We start from the raw sequence: 15,922 nt of genomic DNA, 5'->3' as shown, positions 1-15,922 counted from the left end.
TCTCAGTCATATCGTCGAAGCCCTGCACCGGTGAACTTCATCATCACCGTCACCACACCGTCGTGCTGACGAAACTCTCCCTCGGCCTCAACTGGATCAAGAGTTCAAGGGACGTCACCGAGCTAAACATGTGCAAATCACGGAGGTGCCATGCGTTCGGTACTTGATCGGTTGGATCGTGAAGACGTTCGACTACATCAACCATGTTACTAAACGCTTCCGCTTTTGGTCTACGAGGGTACGTAGACACACTCTCCCCTCTTGTTGCTATGCATCTCCTAGATAGATCTTGCATGATCGTAGGAAATTTTGAAATACTGTGTTCCCCAACAGCTGTCGCCACGGCCGTTGAGCTGGAAGTCAAAGCTGCAGCAGTTGATGGATTCTACACTGGTTGCGTGCTTGCCGTGAAGATCACGACTCTATTTGACGGCTCATAGGGGTCCGAAATACTGTTGCCATCGGAGTAGCCCCCAAGCCCGCCATCTTGCAGTTGATACATTGAATCGGTCTCGCCGGTTGTGGACTCATCATCAGAATAGATGGTCGTCTCTCCACCAGACACAGATCCTTCCTCAAGATCTGCCCCGTGGATGAAACCAACAAAGGTGTGCTTCACGGCAGTTTGAACCTTGACGGGTCATGCACGCTGAGTCGTCTCGACGATGTCGGTGTAGGTGTCCAGCACAGGCTCCGACTCGCCGATCTTGCCGATGAAGACGTGGATTCCGCCGAAGGGGACCTGGTACCCGTACTCAATTGAGCTGGACTCGGGGCCCCAGCCAGCGTCATCGATGTAGAGTTTGTCGCGGCGGCTCTTGGTCATCCGGCCCATGGCGTATCCATTGATCCCTGAGAAGCTGCCCTTCAAGAACTCAAAACCACCATGCGCTGGCCCCATGGGGGGCGCCAACTATCATGGACTTAACACGCTAGATGTCCTAGCTGAAGGACTTAGGTGTGGAGCCATCGCAGCTAGGTTAGCTTGAAGGGGTTTAACGGGACAAAGAACACAAAGAGTTTACCCAGGTTCGGCCCCTCTCAATGAGGTAAAAGCCTACTCCTGCTTTAGGTTTTATTGCTTGGGTTTCGATCACCAGGGAGCGAATACGCTTGACCTAGTTCTCGATTGATTGTTTCTTGAATTAACCCGCTGTCGGGTCACCCCTTTATATACAGGTCGATGCCCGATGGCTTACAGAGTCCCGGCCGGCTCACACAAACGTGACCGACTCGGTTTCTAACTAAGCTTTCCTTACAAAACAAGTTAACATATGGCGGTTCACCCCTTTGGGCCCTAAGTCTCCTCTAGGTCTTGGGCCCTCAATAGGTTTGCTCTATGAACCACCACCTTCATGTCTTCTTGGACCTTATCGGGCCTCTTCATCTTTAAGTCGCCAATGGCATGACCCGGCCCCTCTTGGGCGGGTCATACCTAGCAGTTATATCCCCAACAGTTAAGGTTTCCTAACCATGGACATGTGTTGTAATTTGATAATGGGATCACATCATTAGGAGAATGATGTGATGGACAAGACCCATGCGTTAGCTTAGCATAATGATCGTTCAATTTTATTGCTATTGCTTTCTTCATGTCAAATACATATTCCTTCGACTATGAGATTATGCAACTCCCGATACCGGAGGAATACCTTGTGTTCTATCAAACGTCACAACATAATTGGGTGATTATAAAGATGCTCTACAGGTACCTCCGAAGGTGTTTGTTGAGTTGGCATAGTTCAAGATTAGGATTTGTCACTCCGAGTATCGGAGAGGTATCTCTGGGCCCTCTCGGTAATAGACATCATAAGCTTGCAAGAAAATGACTAAGGAGTTAGTCACGAGGTGATGTATTACGGAATGAGTAAAGGGACTTGCCGGTAACGAGATTGAACTAGGTATGAAGATACCGACGATCGAATCTCGGGCAAGTAACATACCGATAGAGAAAAGGAATAATGTATGTTGTCATAACGGTTCGACCGATAAAGATCTTCGTAGAATATGTAGGATCCAATATGAGCATCCAGGTTCCGCTACGGGTTATTGACCGGAGAGGTGTCTCGGTCATGTGTATATAGTTCTCGAACCGTAGGGTCCGCACGCTTAACGTTCGATGACGATATTGTATTATATGACTTATGTGATTTGGTGACCGAATGTTGTTCGGAGTCTCGGATGAGATCACGGACATGACGAGGAGTCTCGAAATGGTCGATAGGTAAAGATTGATATATAGGACGATAGTATTCGGACACCGAAAGTGTTACGGAGTGTATCGGGTATTTATCAGAGTATCAGAGGGGTTACCGAAACCCCCAACGGAAATATATGGGCCATATGGGCCATGAGAGGGGAGCACACCAGCCCACAAGGGGTGCCCCCTATGGCATGTGGCCGAATTGGAGAAGGAAAAAGGGGGGTTCGGCCCCCCTTCCCTTTCTTCTCCGATGAAATAAGGAAGGGAGGTGCCCCCCGGCTGCCTCTCCCCCACCTATATATATGTGTGGGGAGGGGGGCGCCTAGAACACACAACAACAATTGTTAGCCGTGTGCGGTGCCCCCCTCCATAGTTTACACCCCCGATCATATTTTTGCGGCGCTTAGGCGAAGCCCTGCGAGGATCACTACACCATCACCATCACCACGCCGTTATACTGACGGAACTCATCTACTACCTTGACACCTTACTGGATAAAGAAGGTGAGGGAAGTCACCGAGTTGAACGTGTGCAGCACTCGGACGTGCCGTACATTCGACACTAGATCAGTCGGAGCTAGAAGAAGTTCGACTACATCAACCCCGTTGTCAAACGCTTCCGCTTACGGTCTATGAGGGTACGTAGACACCCCCCCTCCCTCGTTGCTATGCATCTTCATGGATAGATCATTGCATGTGCGTAGAATTTTTTTTGTTTTTCCATGCAACGTTTCGCAACAGGTATTTATGGGGGAATAGACGGAATTTGGTTCATGAGGGGAAGTCTCAAGAGGCGTACCAAACCTCGATGGGGATTCATGCTATAACGGCAAACTATGTAAATGCCCACTCACCTAATGCAAAAAGGAAAAATGAAGGATGGAGCACACCTCCTATGGGGTTCGTTAAGTTAATGTGGATGCTTCTTTTGATCATGACCTGCTAAGGGGCACTAGCTATTCTTAGAGATGACAAAGGAAATTACATCGTTGGGAGAAATTGGAAGATAGACTGGTGCACGGATGTTCTGATAGCGGAAGCGTTGGCGCTGAGGTTTGGATTATTGTTGGCATGAAAGGCGACTGTAATCGTCTCGTTATTAATTTTGACAATATGAAAGTTATTGACACAATGAACAACGAAGAACATTCCGCAGGAGCAACCACGGCAGTTTTTTATGATTGCTATTTTTTGGCTTGTGATTTTTCTCTTACTAGGTTTGAACATTGTAAGTGAATAAAGTAGCTCATGAGCTCGATAGATTAGCAAAAAGTTCGATGACAAGGGATTGGTTTAAGGAGCCAATGAGAAATGTTGTACCCCTTCTAATCAACGATGTCATCATTGTTTCTAATTCATAAAGTTATTGATGTTTTTTAAAAAAAGATGCTAAGTGAAAAAATTAAAAAAATCTCGCTTAAGCGCCTCCCTAAGCGCTCTGCATTGTTGATGCCCTAACAGGTGCATGATTCTAAGTTTGTTTTGCCAATGCTTTGATTATGCATGGTCCTTGTTCAAACAAAAATGCTTGATCCGTATGCAAATATGTCATTTTTTTGAGAATAATATTTGTCGTATTTACACCGCTTTATTTTGGTAATGGCAGTTAACTCCTTCACCCGACGCGACGCGCATACGTACGAGCAGCTGTTTTGGCTGCAAAGGCACGGTAAAATGTAGTCTGTGAATAGAAGGACGTCGTGTAAACTTGAGTGCAAACGCTTGACTAGGAGGCCAAGGACGACGACGCAGAGTCTAGACACCAAGTACTACCTGCTGTAGGATTTTCAATCAGCAAGCCTAGGCACTCCCTAAAAAAAAAAAAGCAAGCCTAGGCACGCCTACGCACGCCTAGCGGGCTCGCCCTGCCCTGCCTGCGTTCTGAGGCCAACTTCCGCACGCGCGACTTCAAACGGATGTCCGTTTTATTCGGATTCTATCCGTTTGGGTAATGATTTGAGATCGTATTCGGGCGTGTCTTCGGATGCGGTGGCCGTGCGCCATCGCGTGGACGCATCCTTGTGCCCTATACTGTCCGCTAAGGCTAAAAATGCCCAAATTTTCATCAAAACTAGATTACAACCCAAATATTTGTTTGAAAATTAAAATAGTTTTACAACCAAATTGAAATTGTCTTTAATAAAATATTTTTACAACCAAATCGAAATTGTCTTGACTAAACATAAAATGGACCAATACATCTATTGATTGCCCATGTGATCCCACACGTGCTCAACCAAGTCATTTTAAAAATTCAAATGAGAGTGCCAATCACACATCTCACGATGGAATTGAGCAAACTGTTCAAATGTGGCCAGGTCTTGGTGCAGGGGCTCAATATTTTCATCTTGATAGTCAAATCCTTGGTCAAAGATACTCTCATCACGCTCGTCCTCGACGATCATGTTGTGCATGATCACACAAGCAGTCATCACCTCCCAAAACTTCCTTTCATCCCATGACAGTGCAGGGTTTCGAACGATACCCCACCGGGATTGAAGCACACCAAAAGCACGTTCCACATCCTTTCTAACACTCTCTTGCATTTGGGCAAATCTCTTTCTCTTCTCATCTCGGGGTTTCGAGATTGTCTTCACAAAAATTGACCACTGAGGATATATACCATCTGCTAGATAGTATCCCTTATTGTAATGGTGGCCGTTGATATCAAAGTTGACAGGTGGGGAGTGGCCTTCTGCAAGCCTCGCGAAGACTGAAGAACGTTGCAGCACGTTGATATCATTGTGAGAACCTGCCATGCCGAAAAAAGAATGTCATATCCAAAGATCCTGTGATGCCACCGCTTTCTAATATGACAGTGCACGCCTTGACATGCCCTTTGTACTGGCCCTGTCAAGCAAATGGACAGTTCTTCCACTCCTAGTGCATACAATCTATGCTGCCAAGCATGCCTGGAAAGCCTCTAGCTGCGTTGGTCGCCAACAATCTCTCTGTATCAGCGGCAGTTGGCTGCCTCAAGTACTCTGGGCCAAACACCTCGATCACAGCCTGGCAAAACTTGTACATTGACATCAGACATGTTGTCTCACTCATACGCACATACTCATCCACCAGATCGCCTGGAATTCCATATGCAAGCATGCGGATGGCCGCGGTGCATTTCTGGTAAGAGGAGAATCCAAGCTTGCCAAGGGCATCCGTCTTGCACTCGAAGTATGGGTCATGAGCAACCACTCCCTCTCGGATACGATTGAACACATGACTTGCCATTCGAAAACGGCGGCGGAATTTATCCGGCTTGAAGAGCGGGGTGTTGGCAAAGTAATCGGCATAGAGCAGGGCGTGCCCTCTCTCCCTGTTGTAGTTCAGGTTGGGAGCACGGCCAGGGAGTGACCCCCTGTACCGAGGAAGCTGCCGTTGAATGTGGTCGTGAACGACCAGTGCAGCCACCACAATATCTTCATCATCCGACGACGAATCGTCCGATGAACAAAGAAAGTGATGGAAGAAAAACTCGTCTCCACTGTCCATACCTTTGTGGGCAAAATGCCGAACACCTTGCGGGCGTGGTGGCGAAGATCACCTCGACACAGCAGGGGTGGTTGCCGGCCGGCTACTGGCCACTGTGAAGCTCTCGTCGGGAGCTGCCGAGGACGCCGTGCTGCGTCGCCGGCGGTCCTGTCCCCTCTACGGCCGGCAAAGACGTCGATGGCCAAACCTCTAATCGGCGGCCAAAACTACGGCCACAGCACGGGCGTGGTGGCGGCCATGTCGAGAAGTGGTTTGGTAGGGACGGCCGGAGGCTGCGCGGTGAGGAGGCGGCCGGAGAATAGTGGCGGTGCCGGCAGCGGGCGGGGCGAGAGAGAGAGGGTGGAAGCGTTTGGGAGCGGAGGGACTGCTAGTGTCACCGACAGGCGAGCCAAGGAGGAACAAGGGTGTGCGTCCAAGCCGTCCGCGCGCGTCCGTTTCACCCCAAACCGAGCGCAAATTTGGGCCGGGGATGGATCGAAAACGAACGAAATTCGGACATTTGTCCGTTTGAGATCGTGCGCTGGGCTGCGCTATTCGTCCATTTTACCTCAAACGGACGGGAGCGGATAGGATAGGGTCACGCGGTGGAGTTGGCCTCACTGGATCCCAAGCATGCTCCACTGCTCCTGCTTCCTACCCATAATTTCGGCCAACGAGAATAATCCCAGAGAGAGAAAAAAAAGTGATTAGCCCCTTGGTTATTGATCCTGTGACGGTTCCTTCAATGATCCTTTTTAACGGTGGAGAGGTTCATTATTTTGAAAGAGAAAATGTCACTTTTTTTTCCAACATCTGTGAATCATCAATCCTCGACCTCGTTCGAACACCTCCCGCCTATTTCGAATGATATTTTTTTTCCCAAGGGACCTAGGCGGAATACAAAGCGAGCAAGAAAGCACTACTACTATATACTCCTATTTTGGAAAAGTTACAAGGTTAAGAAAATTAATTAGCCGGTATTAATCAGTATATCCAGAACAAGAATGACGTAAATGGTCACAACGGTCCACATAAACTCGTAAATCCAGAAAAAAAATGTACTGCTACTAGTACTATACCACTAAATGATCCATGGAGCTGGACACGCATCCTTCTCCATCTCGTATGCAAGCTTGACCCAACGCCTTGTGTGTTGTGTCCTTGTGGGCGCGCGGCTGCGCGTGGAGCCGACCTCATGATCGCAAAGCGCAAAGCGGAGTCACTCTCACTGTGCTCACTTCATCACCCCCCACATTCTAAAGCGACGCGTCACTTTATTGCCCTCACCTACAAGGGCGCCACAGCGTATCCCATCTTTCAATACCACCACCACCAACATCATGGGGGCGTCAGTCACCGACATCCACCCCTTGGACTACATACCGTACGTGCCTGGCTTGCTCCACTCGTAGTACAGCACTATGTACGCATGAAAGCCAGAACAGAGCACGCCAAATCGCTCAGAAACAGAGCCTCTTCCGGCACATGGCACCGCCGCCGTGGTCGTGCCCGCGGCCAAACTGGCCGAACGGCCGCTCGGAGTGCGCGAGCAGCTCCGTCACGACGTCCAAGACCAGTTCCTGCAGGATGGCGCGCTCCAGCGCGGCGCCGACGAGGCCGGCCTCCCACCGCTCCTCGCCGGCGCCCTGCCCCCACACCTCGCCCACGCTCTCCACCATCGCGCGGCTCCGCTCTGGGCCCTGGAGGCCCCACCGTCGCCGATGCTGCCAGCCCTGCGCCTCGGCTGCTGACGGCGTCCACCGCGGCATTCCCTCGACGGCCGCCACCGTCGCCGGGTGGTGGTACATGGCCATGGCGTGCAGCTCGTTGCAGTATTGCTTGATCTTGCAGTAGTCCCCTGCATGAACGACACGAGAAACCACACGTGTTACCGTGAAGCCCGCACCATATTTTTCACGACAAACAAAAGATAGTGACAACTGACAAATTTGATGTGGCACGTAAACCACTAAACTTAAGCTTAATTAATCTGGAGAAACTAACACGGTGCAGATCATCAGAGTACGAGTATAAAATGCGTGCACGTATACGTGAGTTATATGGAGAACTGTGTATTTGAGCGACAGAGAATCAGAGATAGCAGCACGTACCGGAGAAAACAAGTGTTCGGGAGGGCTTCACGATCTTGGATCGTACTATGAGCGCGTCGTTGCCGCAACGGGAAATCTCGGGCTTGCTGTCTGCATCGAGATGTGTGCATGGAGACGATCGCTTCCTGCATGGAAATCTCGGTGAGATGATGGCGTCCAGCACCGAGTCCGGGCTGGGATACTGCGCCTCGGCCCGCGGCTTCTGCTGCAGCGGCGGCGAGCCGTCCATCCACTTGGCGCCCTTGCCTTCCCCTGCCGGAGCCGGCGAGACGTCGGACGCAGCGGCCGACCGCAGCTCGGCAGCCCGGACGGCCGCGATGATCCGCCGCAGTGTCTGGAGGTCGTCGTCGCATTTCTCCAGCGCGCCCAGCAGCTTGCGCCGCTTCTCGGCGGCCATCTCTGGTGGCGGGGGAGGAGGAGGGCGGGTCGGCAGCGGTCGTGGCCGCGGGGTCGTGGCGGGGGAAGCCGGCGCGGACTCCTCCAGTCCCATTAGGCGCGCGACGATAGCTGGCGGCGGCGGCCTGGGGCTGTCACAGCTGGCCCGGCGGTACTCAGGAGCGATCGTCGGGCTCCGAGGCGCTTCGCATGAACGCCGCCGCCGGACAGCTGTCGGCGTCTGCGGCTTCCCTGGGACCTGCGTCGGTGCCGACGACGCTGCCGGCTTCTTCATGGGCGGTGGAGACGGGGGCGGTAGGGAGGCCTCGGGCGTGGCGTTCTTGGCGGTGAGACGCTTCCGGTGGCGATGGTACGGGGAGAGAAGGCGGAGGAGGCCGGCCATGCACCCCATGCTCCGCCGGGGCGCGGTGGCGGCCGTGGAGGAGGCCCGGCGCTGGGCGGACTCCGTCGACTGCATCACGTCTTGACTCGTCAATGTGGAAGGGGTACACCCGCGTGCTACGTTAGCGTGGGTGGCATTATAATTGGCGAAGAGGACGCGCGCAATGACAGCGTCACCCCCGGTGTCCACAGGCTCGGCCCTAATAATAGCAAGGGTATTTTAGGAAACTTCTCAGCTTGCGCTTTGTTAGAAGAGACGGGACAAAAGCTGAGTACGTACACGAGCTAAACTGCACTCTGCTGCAGTGGTGGAAGCCTAGCTAGCTCGCTAGCTCAGCCACTTTGCTCGGGAGCAGGCGGCAGCATGCAGCTGCTGCGCTGCAGCAAGCAGTGAGTAATTAACCTGACATTAATTTGAACGTCAGGCAAGTACGGTGTGTCACAGAGTGGAGTAGAACTAGCCTAAGTGTGGGGATTAACGAATAATAGTCTGAATGATCATGCATGCATCTCGAGGCGGAGCAGGAAGTTGGCAATGATAATTTCCTGAGCAGGATTTTGGTCGGTGAATTTTGGGGCCGGCGAGTGGTGCTCTGCTCTGCTGGGCAGACGCATCACATGGTAAAAAGGGAGAGTATCGAGTTTTCCAGCATCATGATGAGACATGCAGCTCTGCAATTGTGTTTTTTCTTTCGTTGCTTTAGCTTCAAGTTTACACCTCCGGCCTGTAAATATACTAAAGTCTCAAGATACGACCCAGTGCCCGGCCGGCCTCTGTGGATCAACACCTAAAGCTTCCACAGGACGCGTGCGTGTACAGCAATTTCCTCTTCTTTCTGCTAGTTGCTGCTACAAAAAACAATGGCTTTGGAAGCGTAAGAAATACTATCAAGTTTACTATGTCCACTCTCCTGGGAAATGCATGCGCTGTAAACGACTTCAACCTTACGTTGTTTTACAAACAAATTGACAGCTGTACCTCAATTATGTGTTGTTCCATTTAGGGTTTAGTCTAGTGAGAGAGAGAGAAGGAAAAAGCATGCGGCGGCATGGTTAGCATTCAGTGAGAGTAGCACGGCATCTTATTAAAGAAGCGAGAGGAGAAATGCACAGCACATAGTGTGAGAGTGGGTAGAAAAGCAAAAGAGGCCATGCATGCAGAAGAGAAAAGAAAAGAAAAGGCTCCCGCTCCATCGATCCGTCCATCACTACGAGGTCGAGGTCGAACGGATCCTAAGCTCTTTTGTACCTTGGGAGACACCACCACGTGGCGCCACACTGGCACCCTGTGCGCACGCAGTAGCTCTATGCACAAGTGTAGTCTACACACACACCAGTCTACTACTACCGCTGTGCCAGCACTAGTAGTACGAGTGCTACTCACTCATTCCTCTGTGCCCGCCTCGTCTTTCTCTCACGTGGTGCCGCAGCGGCAGCGCTTCTGAAATCTGAATGCTCACTTGAAACTGATGAATGGAAAAGGTCCGTGGGGATCTTTCTTGATAAATTAATATCGAGCCGATCGAAGCTACGAGTAGTGCAGTAGGAGTAGTAGACAGCAAACAGCAACAGTAGCACCGCGCGCGGGCCGGTCGACGCGATGTGCTCGGCGGCGCTCGCGCGGCAGGTAGGAGTACGTACGCCTACGGCCACGGGATCCCGCGCGCCTACTCGCATCGTTTTGCGCCGCGGCCGGCGGCGCGGGGACGGGCATGAATACCTTCGGGGCTAGTGCCGACCATGAATCCTTCGAAAACTGCAGCGTCTTGTCTGGTGGCGAGCGTGCCGACCGGCCGCTCTGCCTCTGCCCGTGCCGTGCATGCATAGAGCCACCGCTGTCCGCTAGCGTTCCGTGGTAAGGCTGATCGTAACGGAGAGTATTATATATTAGTATCATGCATATGTGTGAGAATTCAGAATTAATTTCCAGACCCTTCTGTGTATATTTGTCAACGCCAGGATCATTGTTGACAACACAATGAAATGGTATCATTGCACAATACATAAAAAGGTATTACAATTTTAAATATATCTTGCCACAAGGCATACCTAGATAAATGTCTCATGACACTTATTACATTCAGAAAAACAGCGGAAAGTACAATGTGTAGCGACTCCATCTCAGCCACAGGCAGTCGATATAGTCCACGTGACCTCACTCCTACGGATCGCCATAGTAATCGTAGTCATCACCTTCATCTCCATGCAACTCTGTTGCCAACAAAATTATTGCCATGAGTACATTACGTACTCAACATGCCTCCCTCGGGGAAGGACCTAATAGCTACATGTGGCTTCAAAGGAAGTCTGTATGGCTCATTTGCGTAAAGCTAATATTGTTTAATAAATAAAGTAGTTGGATGGAAGCAGTTTTAGATGAAAACATGTTTTATCTTCAGAACAACTTTCATCAAGTGAGGATCCTCGATCAACTCACGTCCTTCATAGGTTTCAAGAATAGGAGCAAAGATGGAATAAGCAAGACAGATCCTGTACGTCAAGAAAGATTCATGTGTTGTCCATGACCGTGGACACGGCTATTCGAATAGTTTTACACTCTGCAGAGGTCGTACACTTTACCCACACGACACAATCTCGTCTTGATGCCACCAGTGGCCGCTGGTATAGTACACCATTTGGTATACCGGCAGGGAGACTGTGATGAGGTCTTTGGACTAGATCCCCCAAAGATGTGACATGCCCACCGGGTCTGGCGCACGGAACTGAGAGTACGTCCTCAAACCGCCCCCCCCCCATCTGTGCCGAGGATACTCCTCGCAAGGCAGCTATCCCATCTGCGGTACGGCAACATCGACAGCTAAGGCTGACTAGCTTACTTGACCAAGCCAGTGCCCATATAGCATGTGGCTGTACTGTTATTACAATCTTCAAATCCAAGACTTATTAGGCCTTATGCGGCACGGAGACTGCTTTCCCCCTTCAACTCGTGAAGGGCGGCCAATCGCTCCTTCAATTCTTGATTCAGTTGTCGCCCACGCCAGTATTCAGATGGTAAGTTTCACCCAGAGTAGAAGAGGATAGAGAAGGTCAACAAGGCCAACTGGCCTAGCTCAGCGTTAAGTTTCAACTGTCAATGACTCAGAGTTCATTCAACAAGCCACCTATAGGGTGATAAGCATGGCTAAGCACTTCTACTCTACCGAAATTATATACTTCTATTTAGGTGTCAAACGAATAGGCGACAAGCGGTTCAAGGTAATGTGTCAATCGACACGCTAGCTACAAGAATTAAAATGGCATGCATATAGTAACCATAAAACACAATGCAATTTTGTAAAACATAGGATAAGTATGATCAAAGAAGGAGGCATGCCTTCGTTGTTGAGTCCTTCTTCGGTAACCTGTTTCTGTCCATGTACAACATCGTCGTCACTCCCTACTCGTCGTAACGATAGCAAAAGACAAACAATAAATACTAAAACAAAAGTAATCCAAATAACATCCAAAACAAATTAAGGGTGGATGGATAGCAAGATATTGATCAGATGGAGATTCCAAAAGGAGATAACATTACTGGAAGGTAAGTAGAGGACTCGATGAATTGACAGGGTTTAGGTTGATGATGGATAATCAAGGCTTGCCAACAATACTAACGTTCTAATACGAACTATGGTACTAACCACTAGTAGTACCCACTACACATCTCACCTAACTATAAAACAAAAGCAATGGCATCAACACACATGATAATGAAGTGTCCTTTGCATACTACACAATCATAACCATGGCATGATAAAGATAAAACTTAACCATAATAAATATTTAGATAGAATCTAAATATTTACAATGCTTATTGGCAAGCAAATATAAACAACAACTATAATAACTCAAAGGCAAGTATTCTATATGACAACCAAACCAACATTATAAGCCATACTAGTTAAGCACTCAAACATCAATCATAACAACTATAGCAAGCATTTCTATAATAAAAGACAAACCAATACTATGGTAGAAACTAATTAAACAACTTAATATAATAACACACATCTCACACAAGGCATGTGAGTATAGGATCATACAGATGTCTTAAGTAATAACACAAGCTTCACAAAGAAAAGTTATCAAGAGAAGATACTAAATTAGGACATGCTCTTAATAATAAAGAACAACTAATACTAATGACCACCAGCAACAATATTATCACCACATGCTTGCAATAATAAAGTACGATACACACACTGAGTGTGTGATCAAAGCACAACTCTACTGACATGACATATGACTCGTCCTAAGTATAAGAGTCATAGCAACAAGTATTAAAACACTCATAAGACTAAGATGTAATGAAGTTAAACATCTATAAGAAAGAACTAAACTAAGCAACCATAACACACGCAGCACCATAAGACATGAAAGATTACTTGCATGAAAGATGTCTAGGCATATCATAATGCAATAGAAAGGTAAACAAAACATATCAAACGCTAGGCATACAACAATGCAATAACCAGATAAACTAATATGATGTGTAAACATGGATGGTCATCACACGAGATACCACACTACGATACCAATACAATACAATGCAACACCCAACTTAGTTTATATCGACTACATAAATAGAAAGCATGGAAATAGGACACAACTCTATGAGACTAGTTGACACGCATGAACATGGATGTGACGCCCCCGATTCAATCGTACACTAATCATGCACGCAAATGTGTACGATCAAGATCAGGGACTCACGGGAAGATATCACAACACAACTCTACAAATAAAATAAGTCATACAAGCATCATAATACAAGCCAGGGGCCTCGAGGGCTCGAATACAAGTGCTCGATCATAGACGAGTCAGCGGAAGCAACAATATCTGAGTACAGACATAAGTTAAACAAGTTGCCATAAGATGGCTAGCACAAACTGGGATACAGATCGAAAGAGGCGCAGGCCTCCTGCCTGGGATCCTCCTAACTACTCCTGGTCGTCGTCGTCAGCCTGCACGTAGTAGTAGGCACCTCCAATGTAGTAGTCGTCGTCGATGCTGGCTCCTGGCTCCTGGACTCCAGCATCTGGTTGCGACAACCAGAAAGAAAGGAAAGGGGAAAAAGGGGGGAGAAAGCAACCGTGAGTACTCATCCAAAGTACTCGCAAGCAAGGAACTACACTACATATGCATGGGTATATGTGTAAGGAGGCCATATCAGTGGACTGAACTGCAGAATGCCAGAATAAGAGGGGGATAGCTAATCCTATCGAAGACTACGCTTCTGGCAGCCTCCGTCTTGCAGCATGTAGAAGAGAGTAGATTGACGTCCTCCAAGTAGCATCTCCAAGTAGCATCTCCAAGTAGCATCGCATAGCATAAACCTACCCGGCGATCCTCTCCTCGTCGCCCTGTAGAAAAGCGATCACCGGGTTGTCTGTGGAACTTGGAAGGGTGTGTTTTATTAAGTATCCGGTTCTAGTTGTCATAAGGTCAAGGTACAACTCCAAGTCGTCCTGTTACCGAAGATCACGGCTATTCGAATAGATTAACTTCCCTGCAGGGGTGCACCAACTTACCCAACACGCTCGATCCCATTTGGCCGGACACACTTTCCTGGGTCATGCCCGGCCTCGGAAGATCAACACGTCGCAGCCCCACCTAGGCAAAACAGAGAGGCCAGCACGCCGGTCTAAACCTAAGCGCGCAGGGGTCTGGGCCCATCGCCCTGAGCACACCTGCATGTTGCGTGGGCGGCCGAAAGCAGACCTAGCCTAGTGGCGTTCCAGTCCAATTCGGCGCGCGCCGCTCCGTCGCTGACGTCTGAAGTGCTTCGGCTGATACCACGACGTCGGGATACCCATAACTACTCCCACGTAGATGGTTAGTGCGTATAGGCTCGTAGCCGACTCAGATCAAATACCAAGATCTCGTTAAGCGTGTTAAGTATCCGCGAACGCTGAACAGGGCCAGGCCCACCTGTCTCCTAGGTGGTCTCAACCTGCCCTGTCGCTCCGCCACAAAGTAACAGTCGAGGGCCGTCGGGAACCCAGGCCCACCTCTACCGGGATGGAGCCACCTGTCCTTTCAGCCCCCTCGTCAGAATCACTTGCGGGTACTCAATGAGCTGACCCGACTTTAGTCACCATCTGTATAGTATGTATGTATTATAGTATATACCCGTGATCACCTCCCAAGTGATCACGGCCCGATAGTATAGCAAGGCAGACTGACAAGAATGTAGGGCCAATGATGATAAACTAGCATCCTATACTAAGCATTTAGGATTGCAGGTAAGGTATCAACAGATGTAGCGACAATGTCAGGCTATGCATCAGAATAGGATTAACGAAAGCAGTAACATGCTACACTACTCTAATGCAAGCAGTATAGAGGAGAATAGACGATATCTGGTGATCAAGGGGGGGGGGCTTGCCTGGTTGCTCTGGCAAGAAGGAGGGGTCGTCAACTCCGTAGTCGAACTGGGCAGCAGCAGCGTCGGTCTCGTAGTCTACCGGAGAGAAGAGGGGGAAGAAACAATGAATACAATGCAAACAAATGCATATCGATGCATGACATGACAAGTAACGATGCTAGGTGTGCCCAATCGCGGTAGTAGGTGATACCGACGAAGGGGGGAAACATCCGGGAAAGTATTCCCGGTGTTTCGCGTTTTCGGACAGATGAACTGGAGGGGGAAAGTTGCGAGTTCGATAGGTTAGGGGTGTGTGGCGGACGAACGGACTGCGTATCCGGAATCGTCTCATCGTTCTGAGCAACTATCATGCACAAAGTTTTTTCATCTGAGCTACGGTTTATTTTATATTAATTTTAAAAGATTAAAATCATTTTTAGCATTTATTTAAATATTTTAATCCAACATTATCCAGAACAGTGCATGCTGACGTCAGCATGACATCAGCATGACGTCAGCAGTCAACAGAGGCATTGACTGGTCAACTGACGTGTGGGTCCCGTTTGTCATTGACTATTTAGTCTAATTAATGTTTAACTAATCTAATTACTGTTTAATTAAACTAATTAGTTAATTAGGTTAATCTAATTATGATTAATTAACTTAATTAATTCCTTAATTAATTAATTAATTTAATTATTATTTAATTATTTTTATTAATATATATTTTTTAAACGTTTCTAGGGCTGTGGGCCCCAAGTGTCATTTGCCCAGGGGGCCGATGCGGGCACGGGCGCGTGGGTGCCTGATACGGCACCCGCCCAGGCCAACCGCGGTGGCGGGACTGGCGGGGCACGGTGGGGTGCCGGCGACGCAGGGAGGCAGGGGGCGTGCGCTCGTGGAGCCGGGCAAGGACGGCGACGAGCGGGCACGATGGAGGCGGGGCCGCTGTGAGCGCGGCCGAGGCGCGGGCCCGGCGCGTCGAGCGCGCACG

General features: G+C 49.2%; 1 protein-coding gene across 1 annotated transcript; it reads right to left on the bottom strand.

Moving 5' to 3' along the window:
• Positions 1–6,687: 6,687 nt before the first annotated feature.
• Positions 6,688–8,659, bottom strand: LOC119285538 (translation initiation factor IF-2-like). Its single transcript, XM_037564835.1, has 2 exons — positions 7,785–8,659; positions 6,688–7,531 (listed from the first exon to the last, which is right to left on the bottom strand). The coding sequence occupies exons 1-2, from the start codon at positions 8,635–8,637 to the stop codon at positions 7,134–7,136; spliced, it is 1,251 nt and encodes a 416-aa protein (XP_037420732.1). The 5' UTR covers positions 8,638–8,659; the 3' UTR covers positions 6,688–7,133.
• Positions 8,660–15,922: the final 7,263 nt, after the last annotated feature.

The sequence above is a fragment of the Triticum dicoccoides genome, chromosome 4A (genome assembly GCF_002162155.2).
Source record: "Triticum dicoccoides isolate Atlit2015 ecotype Zavitan chromosome 4A, WEW_v2.0, whole genome shotgun sequence".
NCBI classification, from domain to species: Eukaryota; Viridiplantae; Streptophyta; class Magnoliopsida; order Poales; family Poaceae; genus Triticum; species Triticum dicoccoides.
Note: the sequence above shows the minus strand (reverse complement) of the source record. Positions and strands in the feature narration are given on the sequence as shown.

What these genes read in the sequence shown, in the direction of transcription:
- LOC119285538 (XM_037564835.1), bottom strand. Translation starts at nt 8,637, where the DNA reads ATGCAGTCGACGGAGTCCGCCCAGCGCCGGGCCTCCTCCACGGCCGCC. An exon ending in CCGAACACTTGTTTTCTCCG is followed by an intron (nt 7,532 to 7,784) that starts GTACGTGCTGCT and finishes TCGTTCATGCAG; the next exon opens with GGGACTACTGCAAGATCAAG.